This window comes from Ranitomeya variabilis, chromosome 3 (genome assembly GCF_051348905.1).
Source record: "Ranitomeya variabilis isolate aRanVar5 chromosome 3, aRanVar5.hap1, whole genome shotgun sequence".
NCBI classification, from domain to species: domain Eukaryota; kingdom Metazoa; phylum Chordata; class Amphibia; order Anura; family Dendrobatidae; genus Ranitomeya; species Ranitomeya variabilis.
Window position 1 is genome coordinate 784,213,801 of NC_135234.1, and position 14,987 is coordinate 784,228,787.

The window sequence follows — 14,987 nt, forward strand, 5'->3', positions numbered from 1 at the left end:
TTGACTCATATGCAGTCTGTGATCTATTAGTATACCCAAGTCTTTTTCACACGTGCTGTTGCTTAGTTTTATTCTTTCCATTCTAGAGATGTAATTTTTGATTTTCTTGCCCAGATGTAGTGTCAGGAAATATGATGTGTTTGATTCTATATTATCACGCACACTAAGCTCTGCTACATCCATTAGGTCTGTGTAAGACACACGCTGTGGGTTTTTTGACCCCCCCAGCCCCTTCTCACTCTGTCTGTGTAATTCTAAACTACTCATCCCCCCTACCTCCGGGCAGCTGTGTAATTAGCAGAAAACCAGTTCTTTGTTTCCAGCCACGTGCTTTCTGTTGTGTATGAGAGTTATTCAAGAGGGAATAATTCAACCCCAGGTATTGAGATAGGTGTGAAAGTTACATATTTGGGATGTGCCAGGGTAGAGCGACATGCACAGTGTTTTTCTAAGCTTTCTAGCAGAAATGGAGAAATGGATTACTACTTAACCGGGTCACATAGCTACCCCATGAGTAGACTCAAATGGAAGCTAACCTCGTGACAAGACCTGTAATACTTTCGTCATCATTCTACGAGGTTCCCAGCGTATGCTATGATGGTTATGAGTTTTAATAAAGTTCTTAGTCTCTTTGGAAAGGGGAGTGAAGTCCATGGCGCAGCCCACTCAGTGATGTCACAACCAGGGGGGATATAAGATAGTGGGAGCTTATTTTGCACTAGCTTTTTGCCCAGGGAGCCAGCTAAGAGAGACTCTGTGATGCATTTTGATGTCACCCCTCCCCCACGCCGCATGGTCAGCCATGATATGAGAGACCTGTAAGTTTCTTTTCTTCTTTTAATCCCTTTTTATTTTGTAATTGGTCTGTACATATATAAATGTCATTTTGGTAATTTTTTTATATACTTTTTTAAACACTGCCCAATCTTTTTTGGAGTAAATGTTATAATATTTACTAGCTTCGTTTTCCTTGCTCTAAAACGTACCCTAAGTCCTCTGAAGTAAATTACACTACTGATTGGGTTGGCTCCTGACCTGCTATTAGTCATAGGAATAGAAGCTGGTGGCAGCAGATTGTACTGAGCTTGTTGGGTAATGCTGGCAGTGACAGAATAGGGTTTATAAGTGTATTGCTCAGCTGCGGATGGGAATAATTATATCACCCGCATGGCAGCATGCCCAATAGCGAGTACACGAGCAGGCAGCCTTTCTGGCAACTAATCCTAGGTGCAGTTCCCGGACTGACCTGAGGGTAAGGGGGTGCCAGAGAGCTGCAAGTTCCAAACCGGAACTGGGAAGTGGGCTGTAAATAAATCCCTGAGGAAAGAACTGGGGCAACCAAACACCCCCGTTTATGACATGTAGAATCTTGCATTTCTCCCTGTTAAATACCACTCTAATAGTTGTTGCCCATTGTTCAATCTTCTCTAGATCCTTCTGAATCCTTTCTCTGTTTTCTCTAGTGTTAACTATTCCTCGTAGCTTTGGATCGTCTGCAAATTTTATTAGTTTACCTTTGGTTCCCTTATCCTGGGGCCAGGACAGAGCCTTGTTATACCCCACTTGTAACACTGGGCTCAGGACAGAGCCTTGTGGTCCCCACTTGTAACACTGGGGTCAGTCAGGACAGAGCCTTGTGGTCCCCACTTGTAACACTGGGGTCAGGACAGAGAATTGTTGTCCCTACTTGTAACACTGGGGTCAGAACAGAGCCTTGTGGTCCCCACTTATAACACTGGGGTCAGGACAGAGCCTTGTGGTCCCCACTTGTAACACTGGGGTCAGTCAGGACAGAGCCTTTTGGAACACCACTTGTAACACTGGGGTCAGGACAGAACCTTGTGGTACCCCACTTGAAACACTCTTCCAATCGGATGTGCAACCATTTATTACCACTCTTTGAGTACGATCACTAAGCCAGTTATGAATCCACTTGTCAATCTGATACTTGGTAATTTTTTCAATAAGGATAGTATGGGATACTTTATCAAATGCTTTGCTGAAGTTGAGATATACTATATCTACTGCATTTCCTTGATCCTCTCAGTCAGTGATTCCATCATACAAGGAAGCACACACAAATCGGATTACAATAATATTTACACACAGATTGTAATCTAACAAAATTGGTAAAAAAACAAGGAGTTGAATACTTTTGCAAGCCTCTGCAGCATATGAATGGTTACAATGTATGTTTAGGTAGTTGTGTTATGGGAGAAGGGGAATTGCACCTTCTGGGCAGAGAGGTGGAACAAGAAATATCTTTGATGCAATACTGAAAACCATGAACTCTATTGAGTAATCTGATATGTTAGCCAATTAAATGTATGAGATTACTGTTTTACTTGGGGCAGTCCCAAGATTATCAAAGAGTCGAATAGGGGAGGATTAAAATCAATGTGCTGAAAATGAAGAAATTCCGTTTTGAAGATGTGGCCATGGTCATGTGGAATTTCACAGCCATTCACAGTAATGAGTCTCAATAGTGACTGCAGAGAAATCAAAGGACCATTCAGACTCTGGGCAAAGATAACCAATAACCTTTCCTGCAGCTCCTGAGTCCACAAAAGCCAATGTAGATAGCACAGAGGAGAGCGAAACTGCATGACAGTTTCTGTAATAGGGACATGCGCCCTCCGTCAGGCTGCAAGCTTTCTTATAAAGAGGTTTTGCCCAATGTGTCTGGACTTTGAGAATTCCTCCATGATAACATAATTGGAAGAGTGGTGACTCTTGGAGCCCAAAAATTCTGATCCTTCTCTCTAATCTCCCCGTAATGACAGATCCACCCTAATATTGATCATCCAGAAAGTTGATCTATGTCAGTAGTTCCTTCCTGGCACATTCATCTTCTATCAATCTCATGAACCTCAATTGTTGCCAATAAAACCTGATTATTCTGAGCTAATTCAAGCATGGGACACTGAATAGCACAACCCTCACTGTCGTAGTGCCTTGTCTTAATTGTGTAACCCAGTTCTTGCTGAAGGACCAGAAAAGGTACATGATACCATAAGATCATCAAATTCCCTCATGGAGTTTACCCATGCCGATGCTTCTCCTGATGGCAGCGATACATAAGCCACCCCTGTACTACACCATGTGCAATGTGCACAGGACACCGGCTGACAAACCCTGGCCAGCACTGGAGTTCTGTCATACTGGGCTGGAGAAGGTAGATGCAATGACGATCCACAAGTAATAAAGCCAAAGAAAGTAACTTGTTGTGCGAAGGTTGCTGAACTGGACTTGATGCCACTGAAGCCGCCTGCCCCAGGCATCTACCCATGCTGAGACATCACACACAGCCTGGACTACTCCCCATCACTTGCAGTATGATGACATGACCATCCAGTCTATTCCGTGAGATTGGCAAGGCTATTGACATTGCTGCACCTTCAGGGTCTATGGCCTGAGTATTCTGTTATATTTCATCTGCAAAGGTGGATGCTTGAATCCCTGACCTAGAAGCAGTTGTGTAGCAGCTCGTACAGGTGGTGCTGGTGCAGCAGAATGGAGGAAATGCTGAATTAATGCTGAATTAATGTAGTAGTGCTGGGTCAGGCATCACGCCGCCTGAGCCGGGTAAAATGAATCAGCAGTTGACGTTATATTACTGCAGCAGAAGAGCATGGAGACCAAGCCAAAGAGGAAGGAGCATGTGGTGTATCCATCGGGCACGGACTAATGGCACGAACTAATGGCACGAAGTCGCTGAGAAAAGCTCAATGATGCATGAGAATTGCTGCACTAAATGCTTAGAGTTATAGAACGTGCTCTAGGAGTATGGGTGTCGTCATACACCAGAAAGGCGTCAGGCTTCAGGGTTGTTTTAAACCTTTTTAAACTGCCTTAATAAAACAATTTGTTCGATTACCGGGTTGGCTTGTGCCGATTAGATTTCTCTCCTTCTTCTGATCATGGCTGCTATAACCAGCAGATACAGCCCCACCGTTTGAACTCCTGCTGACAACTGAAGTCGTCAAGGTAGTGAGCTTCACCTGTCTCCCCACTTTTCTTCCTTGCTTAGACTTACAATCATAACTAACAAATATTATGTCAACATGAAATATATGAAAGTGGAATGGCATTACTGTTCTAGAAAACAGCAAACATGCACAATTTGGCCAATTCATGCATGCCCAGCAGCCAGCGACAAGGCGATCTCCGGTTTGCTAGCAACCTGACTAATGTAACTCTTCTCCTAGGCTGATGCCAACATTTACATGGGTAGGTAGGATCTTGCTATGATTAAAACAGCCAGAGGCTGATGGGTTTAGTGCTAGAAGCTGATAGGTGTAGTGCTTGGTCAGAGAGATAATATACAAATTACATAAGATTGCCTATCATTTACACTTTTTGGAAGGTCAATTAGATTTATACGCATGACACTTTTTGTGGAGACAAGGGGGGGGGGGGGGGGGGGGTCGGCGAGCACTCAGGTCCCCTAGCCAAAACCGCAGTGACCAGGGATCATCCCAATGAACACCCGCTCTCCTTTAACGTGGGCATAACGCTACTCAGAAAACACAGGGGTGAGGGTAAGACAGTGTGGCAATACTTTATTGAAGCACAAAACATGCAGATAACACATAGAAGAGTCCCAGCAAAATACCCAAGATGGTGCACATTGCAGAGTCTCACCCCATTTCCGCTGTCTCACCATAATAATAGCAGCTGTTACTTCAGATCTTCCAGGGTCGATTACCCCATCTGTGGCACACACACGAAGAGGAGATAATGATAAGCGAAGGAAGATGACAGTCCATTCAGATACAAGGCCAGTTGACCAGAGGGTCACAACCTGGTTTCTCCGAACATCTCCATGGAGCCAGGCAACTAACGGGTTCCAGTCCTGACATTCTCCAAACTTATCCATGGTTCAACGATGGTCAATGCAGCAGATCTGTAGTCTTCCAGACATGGCCAAGGTCCTTTAAGCTGGCATCCTGTGGAAAAATAAATCTGTGTCCCTTGTGATGAAGCCATGAAGTCTTGGCTGCAGTCCTGTACAGACTCGCTGGATGTCTTGGCTGAATTTCTGTCTGTTATTATTATTATTTATTTATATAGTACCATTGATTCCATGGTGCTGTACATGAGAAGGGGTTACATACAAGTTACAGATATCACTTACAGTAAACAAACTAACAATGACAGACTGATACAGAGGGGCGAGGACCCTGCCCTTGCGGGCTTACATTCTACAGGATTATGGGGAAGGAGACAGTAGGTTGAGGGTTGCAGGAGCTCCGGTGTTGGTGAGGCGGTAGCTTTGGTAGTGATGAGAAGGCAGCAGGGTCAGTGCAGGCTGCAGGCTTTCCTGAAGAGATGGGTTTTCAGGTTCCGTCTGAAGGATCTGAATGTGGTTGATAGTCGGACGTGTTGGGGCAAAGAATTCCAGAGGATGGGGGATATTTCTGTCTCTGTATATAGAGGCATGTAACCTCTTTTTATAATTAACAAGTGTCCATCATCCAGTATTCACAAATAAAATGGGTTGAATGGAGATCTATTTGCATAGTTTTTCCTCCTCTAAAAAGTCAACAAACTATCTGGCCTAGACAAAGTATAAAGCATTATCAGTAAACATCACTAGTTATTCAGGATAGTAGAACAATATGTTACATCAAATGTTAACTTACAAGTCAATAGTACAGGCTTACACAAGCAAAAGTCTGTTTTCTTGACCAAGCAGAAAGAAATACTTAAATTCTAAAGTCAAGATAACAGTCTATTTTTCCTTGCTTTCTAAAAATAATTGTCTGGTAAATTAAGATACAATGCTGTGTCTTCACACCTCTGATGCACAGATGTGCAAACTACTTATTTGCACTCTTCTCCTGCAGTGTGCCGCACTTCTCGCTGAGGAGGAGCAGGGCTACATGGTGCGATGTCTGTGGCAATATTCCGCAGTATAAATAGTGTTATGTAGGAAAATATGAGGTGACTGTGGGAACCTGAGAAGTCGAGTGACCTGATCCATAGATGTCAGCTCTTTGGTAACTGGATTCCACCTTTCTCTTCATTTACAGGTTTGTATGTTCTCATAAAGAACGTGGAGAAGGCCCCATTTTGTCTGGAGATCATTAGTAGACAAAGAAACCTCCATCCAGTATCATTCGTGAAGACCCAGGAGCCTTTGTTCAGCGCTAGTGATGTCACCATGGAGAACCCATCGTTACCTACTGTGACTCCAGATGAGGAGACCCCGAAGCCCCTCCAGCTCTTTCTCAGCACCAGTCTGCCTCTGAGCATCTTCATGAATGGTACAAGACTTATCTCTACTGCATTCAAACTTGACTTTGTAAAATCTGTAACCTAAGAATTATCCATCATTACAGTCGTTGAGGCGTCATTCCTAAAAGATGTTACTATGATAGACCTGAGCCTTGGTTCCTCCGGGCTGGAGCAGGAGCTGGTCCAGAAGATAATGCTGCTTAAAGATCCACGGCTGCAAGAAGAAAAGTGGAGTCTAATATGGAGCGCATTAAAAATGAGGAAGAAGCTGCACAGCGCTGAGGTTAGTGGCCAGAAGCAGGTGTCCAGATATCACCGGTAATGCGGTCTTCGAGAACACCTCACTATGTGACCCATCCTGTTTTCTACACCCCCATTCCTCATTACCTGACCTCTCCTGTTCTCTGCACCCACAGTCCTCATTGCCTGACCCATCCTATTCTCTGCACCCACAGTCCTTATTGCCTGACCTGTCCTGCTCTTTGCACCCACAGGTCTCGTTGCATGACATGTCCTGTTCTCTGCACCCACAGTCCTTGTTGCCTGACCCATCCTGTTCTCCACACCCACTGTCCTCATTGCCTGACTCTTCCTGTTCTCAGCATCTACAGTCCTCATTGCCTGACCCGTCCTGTTCTCCGCACACACCGTCCTCGTTGCCTGACCCATCCTGTTCTCTGCACCCACAGTCCTTATTGCCATTGCCTGACCCATTGTCATGGGTGTGTCAGAAGCTGCAGAAAGTCACACTGCATCTTAGCTGCAAAAGGTCACTGCTTTTGGCCTTGCAGACACCTTCTTAACCCTTCTGACTCTCTGACCCAGTGACAACCTTTCTCCGGCTCTAATTGACAAACTTTGACCTGGGTGCTTATAGACTCTCAGTCTGCTGCTGGGAGTTGCCGGTGATATTTCCATTTCCCCCTGTTGAGGCTTGGAGCTATAGCAGTCAGCTATCTACCTCTTTGGTGTTGCTCGAGGACATCTGTGTTACATCTCTGAGTATACTCAAGATAACTGATCCCCTTGTTTTTCTATCCCATATGTCTTTAGTGGTAGCTGGGCTCGACTAGTGCTCACTCCGTCATTCCCTAAGCAGGGCTTATCGCCAGGGTCTGGCAGGGATTAGGTTCCTGCTCGGCAATAGGTGCAGAATCTATATTGGGACCTTTAGGGCAGACAGGGTGACTTTATATCTGCATAGGGGTCTCCACTCCCCCCCCCTTCCCTACTGTTGGGCTCCCTTCCCCTCATAACATCGTGTTGCACTTAGTCTTTCATACACTGTGCATGACACACATCCTGTTCTCTGCAACCACAGTCCTCATTACCTGACCTGTCCTTTTCTCTGCAACCACAATCCTTGTTACCTGACCCATCCTGTTCTCTGCACTCACAGTCCTCGTTTTCAGACCCGTTCTATTCTCTGCACCCCCAGTCCTTGTTACCCGACCAGTCCTGTTCTCTGCACCCACAGTCCTCATTTCCTGACCCGTCCTGTTCTCTGCTTCCACAGTCCTCGTTTCCTGACCCATCTTGTTCTCTGCACCCCCAGTCCTCATTTCCTGACCATCCTGTTCTTTGCTTCCACAGTCCTCGTTTCCTGATCCATCCTGTTCTCTGCACCCCCAGTCCTCATTACCTGATCGTCCTGTTCTCTGCACCCCAGTTACTAGTTTCCTGACCCATCCTGTTCTCTGCACCCACAGTCCTCATTTCCTGACCTGTCTTGTTCTCGGCACCCACAGTCCTCCTTTCCTGACCCATCCTGTTCTCTGCACCCCCAGTCCTCGTTACCTGACCCGTCCTGTTCTCTGCACCCCATGTACTAGGTTCCTGACCCATCCTGTTCTCTGCACCCACAATCCTCATTTCCTGACCTGTCCTGTTCTCTGCACCCTCTTTCCTGACCCATCCTGTTCTCTGCACCCTAGGTCCTAGTTTTCAGACCCATCCTGTTCTCTGCATCCACAGTCCTCATTTCCTGACCTGTCCTGTTTTCTGCACCCACAGTCCTTATTTCCAGACCTGTCCTGTTCTCTGCTCCGACAGTCCTCATTTCCTGACACGTCCTGTTCTCTGCACCCAAAGTCCTGGCTACCTTGCCTGTCCTGTTCTCTGCATCAGAGTCCTCTTATCTGACTTGTTCGGATCTCTGCACCCATGGTCCTCATTCTTTATTCCTTCGTTCAGGGACTGGCCAAGAGTCATTTGGCCCCAGGCCATTTTCCATTGTCAACTTTTACCACCCTGCCATAGATGAGAAGATACATTTCATGTTCTTCCTTCATGACAGGACAAGTTGTTGGATTACGTTTCGTCGGGAACAAGCCCCCTGGTGGAGGACAAGGGTTTCCTGAGAGAAGTGTCCTTATGTGAAGAGGTCCAGGCCACACTGCGGCCATCACTGCTGGATGTGGAAGGCTTCCAGCATCGCATAGAAGAGCACATGATCCCGTATGTGTCTGCAGCACGACCTTGTGTTCACCTGTATTCCAAACTGCAGGAAATATCTCGGTTATCTCCACATTATCACTTTCCTGCTTCCTCAGTCCTGGACTGGGCCCACCATGCTCTTTATGCTCAGGCAGGGAGTGGACAGGAGATAGAGAAGGTCCTGACTCGTGGGATCCTCACACTTGTCCTCCCAATGTTAGCAGAGGAGCACAGGCCTGTCCTACACGTTCTGCTGGCAGTGGGGAAGCCGCATCCTCTGGAGTGGTTCTCATTCCTGGGACTGGCATGGAAATCGCTGCCTGAGCCGCCAGCCTCCTGTATCCAAAGGCCACAGTGGGTGGATGCCCAGTCTTGGGGAGAGTTGGCACATCTGGAGAAGCTCTCTGCTTTTCAGGGCATCCGGTCATCCCTGAGTGCACAGACCAAGCAGTGGCGTGAATACTTTACTCTCCGCTCCACTGTTATTGGGCCCATACCCTGCTCCACATTCTCTCACCTGACGCTCTTCCAGGTGGCCATCCTGTGGCGCATCTTGAAGCCCGAGTACCTGGGCTTGGTCTTATCTCACCTTACCTCATGTGTCTTGGGGCCAGAACCTGAAGACAAATGTGTGGAGGAAGATGTCATCAGTCGGTCAGGTCCTCGCACGCCACTCCTGTTCCTCCATCTTCCAGGTTCATTGGATCTGCCCATTAATTACATTCTGCACATGGCTAAGAAGAAGGGCAAGAAGGTGGGTGATAAATCCATAGACTGCTTTGACAGTCTGCAGTCTAATCTCATGTCATTAGATGTCACTGCAGTCTAATTTCCGACTCTTACAGGTAAAGATGATCTGGAGTGAGAACCCTCCTGCCGCTACGAGAGAATCCCTACTCCAGGGTCAACGGGAGGGACAGTGGCTTCTCCTTAACTTGCTCTCAGGCCTGGATGACCTTTTGAAGACTAGAGCAGGTATGAGACCTCACACCTCCCATTATTCACTCTGCAAAAGGGTTTACAGAGGGCATAATGAGATGAGATCGATACATGATTTCATTACCATGACATGGCATATAAAATGTCCCATCATACCATGGGCACGGCGTGTCATATATCCCATCATTCCATGCACATAATGTATAATGTTCACAGTGTAAAATACATGTCCTCATTCTATGGATGCATAGTTCCATCATTAAATGGATGCGGCGTAGGATCCATCCCATTGTTGAATCATTACCAGGATACAACATATAAGACGTCCATCATCTAGGGTCAGGTGAGTGGTATACTTGGACTCAGCCACTTTCTTTTTTCCCATCAGAGGTTACTCCGGATTTCAGACTTTGCATATGTGTAGAGGAGGAGACGCAGTGTTCCCTGCAAGGTAATACCCTCCCCCAATGTACATGAATCACCTGGAGAAGCAATTCTCTGCAATCCTCTAATTCCTCTTTCTTCTGGAGTCCCCGGGACCCACCTCCTTCCAGTGTCCTCCGGACCTCCCTCCTTCCAGTGTTCCCCAGGCCCCCCCTCATTCCAGTGTTCCCGAACCCTCCTCATTCCAGTGTCCCCGGGACCCACCTCCTTCAAGTGTCTTCCAGACCTCCCACTTTCCAGTGTTCCCCAGGCCCCTCCTCATTCCAGTGTCCCTTGGGCCCCCATCCTTCCAGTGTCCCTCAGGCCCCTCTTCATTCCAGTGTTCCACAGACCTCCATTCTTCCAGTGTCCCCGGACCCTCCTCATTCCAGTGCCCCTCAGCCCCCCTAATCCAGTGTCCTCAGACCCTCCTCATTCCAGTGTCCCCGGACCTTCTTCATTCCAGTGTCCCTCGGACCCCCATCCTTCCAGTGTCCCCAGAACTCCTCATTCCTATGTTCCCTGGGCCTCTCCTCATTCCAGTGTCCCCATGGACCCTCTTCATTCCAGTGTCCCCCAAGCCCCTCCTCATTCCAGTGTCCCTCAGCCCACCATCCATCCAGTGTCCTGGGCCTCATCCTTCCAGTGTCTCTCAGGCCCCTCCTCATTCCAGTATCCTCCGGGCCCCTCTTCATTCCAGTGTCCTGGGCTCCCATCCTTCCAGTGTCCCCAGACCTTCTCTTTCCAGTGTTTCCCAGGCCCCTCCTCATTCCAGTATCCTTCAGGCTCCCATCCTTCCAGTTTCCCCAGACCACCTCATTCCAGCTTACCCCGGGCCTCATTCCATTGTCCCTATGGACCCTCCTCAGTCCTGTGTCCCCCGGGCCCCTCCTCTTTCCAGTGTCTCCCAGGTCCCACCTCATTCCAGTGACCCTCAGCCTCCCCTCCTTCCAGTGTTCCCCATGCCCCTCCTCATTCCAATGTCACCCACGCCCCTCCTCATTCCTGTGTTCCCGGACCCTCTTCATTCCAGTGTCCCAGAACCTCCTCATTCCAGTGTTCCTCGGGCTTCTCTTTATTCCAGTGTCCCCATGGACCCTCCTCATTCCAGTGTCCCCTGGGCCCCTCTTCATTCCAGTGTCCCTCAGCCCCCCATCCTTCCAGTGTCCCAGGCCCCTCCTCATTCCTGTGTCCCCGAACCCTCTTCATTCCAGCGTCCCTCGGGCCCCATCCTTCCAGTGTCCCAAGACCTCCTCATTCCATTGTTCCCCGGGCCTCTCTGTCATGTTCCCAATGGCAGGGAATTAAACACATAACACGGGCAAAAACAGGACGCGCTCTAGGGTGATGGAACCTGAGCTGACCGAGATCCTGAACCTCAACACTCAACTAACAGCAACCGGGGAACGTTCCTGGGGGGACTCTAGACGTCTCGCGCCAGCCGGAGATCTAGCTACCCCTATCAGAAGAATCACAGACCTATCTTGCCTCCAGAGAAATATTCCCACAGAAATAGCAGCCCCCCACATATAATGACGGTGAAATGAGAGGAAGGCACAAACGTAGTTATGAAAACAGATTCAGCAAAATGAGGCCCGCTTAAGCTAGATAGCAGAGGATACAAAAGGTGAACTGCGCGGTCAGCTTAAAACCCTTCAAAATACCATCCTGAAATTACTTGAACTCATGTGCCAACTCATGGTACATGAGTGGTAATTTCAGCCCACTAGAGCAACCAGCAGCAGAGAATTACATATCTGCAAGCTGGACTAAAAACATGAAAGCAAACATGAAACAGGGAAATCCAGACTTAGCTTGTCTTGAAGGCCTAGGAGCAGGTAGCAAAGGTAACAGAGACACACTGATACATTGATAGTCGGCAAGGGAATGACAGGAAAGCCAGGTTAAATAGGAAACACCCAGCCTCTGATGGACAGGTGGAAACCAGAGACCGCAACCCACCAAAGTCACCCAGTACCAGCTGTAACCACCAGAGGGAGCCCAAAAACAGAATCCACAACAGTACCCCCCCCTTGAGGAGGGGTCACCGAACCCTCACGAGAACCCCCAGGGCGATCAGGATGAGCTCTATGGAAGGCGCGGACCAAATCAGTCGCATGAACATCAGAGGCGACCACCCAGGAATTATCCTCCTGACCATAACCCTTCCACTTAACCAAATACTGGAGTTTACGTCTGGAAACACGAGAATCCAAGATCTTCTCAACAACATACTCCAATTCTGCCTCCACCAGCACCGGAGCAGGAGGCTCAACCGAAGGAACAACGGGCACCTCATACCTCCGCAATAACGACCGATGGAACACATTATGAATAGCAAACGATGCTGGGAGATCCAAACGAAAAGATACAGGGTTAAGAATCTCCAAGATCTTATAAGGACCGATGAACCGAGGCTTGAACTTAGGAGAAGAGACCTTCATAGGGACAAAACGAGAAGACAACCACACCAAGTCCCCAACAAGAAGTCGGGGACCCACGCGGCGACGGCGATTAGCAAACTGCTGAGTCTTCTCCTGAGACAACTTCAAATTGTCCACCACCTGATTCCAAATCTGATGTAGCCTATCCACCACCACGTCCACTCCAGGACAATCCGAAGGCTCCACCTGACCAGAGGAAAAACGAGGATGAAACCCCGAATTACAAAAGAAAGGAGAAACCAAAGTAGCAGAACTAGCCCGATTATTAAGGGCAAATTCGGCCAGTGGCAAAAAGGCAACCCAGTCATCTTGATCAGCAGAAACAAAACACCTTAAATAAGTTTCCAAGGTCTGATTAGTTCGCTCCGTCTGGCCATTCGTCTGAGGATGGAATGCAGACGAGAAAGACAAATCAATGCCCATCTTAGCACAAAACGTCCGCCAAAATCTAGACACAAACTGGGATCCCCTGTCAGAAACGATATTCTCTGGAATCCCATGCAAACGAACCACGTTCTGAAAAAATAAAGGGACCAACTCAGAGGAGGAAGGCAACTTAGGCAAGGGTACCAAATGAACCATCTTAGAAAAGCGGTCACACACAACCAAGATAACGGACATTTTCTGTGAGACAGGGAGATCTGAAATAAAATCCATGGAAATGTGCGTCCAAGGCCTCTTCGGGATAGGCAAGGATAACAACAACCCACTGGCCCGAGAACAGCAAGGCTTAGCCTGAGCACACAATTCACAAGACTGCACAAATGTGCGCACATCCCTTGACAAGGAAGGCCACCAAAAAGACCTGGCCACCAAGTCTCTAGTACCAAATATTCCAGGATGACCAGCCAACACAGAAGAATGGACCTCGGAGATGACTCTACTGGTCCAATCATCCGGAACAAACAGTCTTTCTGGTGGACAACGATCAGGTTTATCCGCCTGAAACTCCTGTAATGCACGTCGCAAGTCTGGGGAGACGGCGGACAATATTACCCCATCCCTAAGGATACCAGTAGGCCCAGAGTCTCCAGGAGAGTCAGGCACAAAACTCCTGGAAAGAGCATCTGCCTTCACATTCTTTGAACCTGGCAGGTATGAAACCACAAAATTGAAACGAGAAAAAAACAACGACCAACGAGCCTGTCTAGGATTCAGACGCCTGGCAGACTCAAGGTAAATCAGATTTTTGTGATCAGTCAAGACCACCACACGATGTCTAGCACCCTCAAGCCAATGACGCCACTCCTCAAATGCCCACTTCATGGCCAAAAGCTCCCGATTACCCACATCATAATTGCGCTCGGCGGGCGAGAATTTTCTAGAAAAGAATGCACATGGCTTCATCACCGAGCCATCGGAACTTCTCTGTGACAAAACCGCCCCCGCTCCAATCTCGGAAGCATCAACCTCAACCTGAAAAGGAAGTGAAACATCTGGTTGACACAACACAGGAGCAGAAGAAAACCGGCGCTTAAGTTCCTGAAAGGCCTCCACAGCCGTAGGAGACCAATTAGCAACATCAGCACCCTTTTTAGTCAAATCAGTCAAAGGTTTAACAACACTGGAAAAATTAGTAATGAACCGACGATAAAAATTAGCAAAACCCAAGAACTTCTGAAGACTCTTAACAGATGTAGGTTGTGTCCAGTCACAAATCGCCTGAACATTGACGGGATCCATCTCAATAGTAGAAGGAGAAAAAATGTACCCCAAAAAAGAAATCTTCTGGACTCCGAAGAGACATTTTGAGCCCTTCACAAACAGAGAATTGGCCCGCAAAACCTGAAACACCTTCCTGACCTGTAGAACATGAGACTCCCAGTCATCAGAAAACACCAAAATATCATCCAAATACACAATCATAAACTTATCCAGATATTCACGGAAAATATTGTGCATAAAGGACTGAAAGACTGACGGAGCATTGGAGAGTCCAAAAGGCATTACCAAATACTCAAAATGGCCCTCAGGCGTATTAAATGCGGTTTTCCACTCATCACCCTGCTTTATCCGCACAAGATTATACGCACCGCGAAGATCTATCTTAGTGAACCACCTAGCCCCCTTAATGCGAGCAAACAAATCAGTCAATGATGGCAATGGATACTGATATTTGACTGTAATCTTATTCAGAAGGCGATAATCTATACAAGGCCTCAGGGAACCATCTTTTTTTGCCACGAAAAAAAAACCTGCTCCCAGAGGGGACGAAGATGGACGAATATGTCCCTTTTCCAAGGACTCCTTAATATAATTCCGCATAGCAGTATGCTCTGGCACTGACAGATTAAATAAACGACCCTTAGGGAACTTACTGCCAGGAATTAATTCTATAGCACAGTCACAATCCCTATGAGGAGGGAGCGAATTGAGCTTAGGCTCCTCAAAAACATCCCGATAGTCAGACAAAAACGCAGGGACCTCAGAAGGAGTAGATGAAGCGATTGAAATCAGAGATGCATCATCATGAACCCCCTGACATCCCCAGCTTAACACAGACAT

The 14,987-nt window shown here is 47.5% G+C and overlaps 1 protein-coding gene across 1 annotated transcript in view; it reads left to right on the plus strand.

The window, feature by feature from the left end:
- DNHD1 (dynein heavy chain domain 1) overlaps nt 1-14,987 on the plus strand; it is a 458,413-nt gene that overhangs the window by 334,135 nt on the left and 109,291 nt on the right. Inside the window, exons 34-38 of the mRNA XM_077299004.1 lie at nt 6,036-6,269; nt 6,345-6,523; nt 8,537-9,430; nt 9,522-9,651; nt 10,004-10,066. Of these exons, the coding sequence (XP_077155119.1) occupies nt 6,036-6,269; nt 6,345-6,523; nt 8,537-9,430; nt 9,522-9,651; nt 10,004-10,066 (1,500 nt within the window). The remainder of the gene's footprint in view (nt 1-6,035; nt 6,270-6,344; nt 6,524-8,536; nt 9,431-9,521; nt 9,652-10,003; nt 10,067-14,987) is intronic.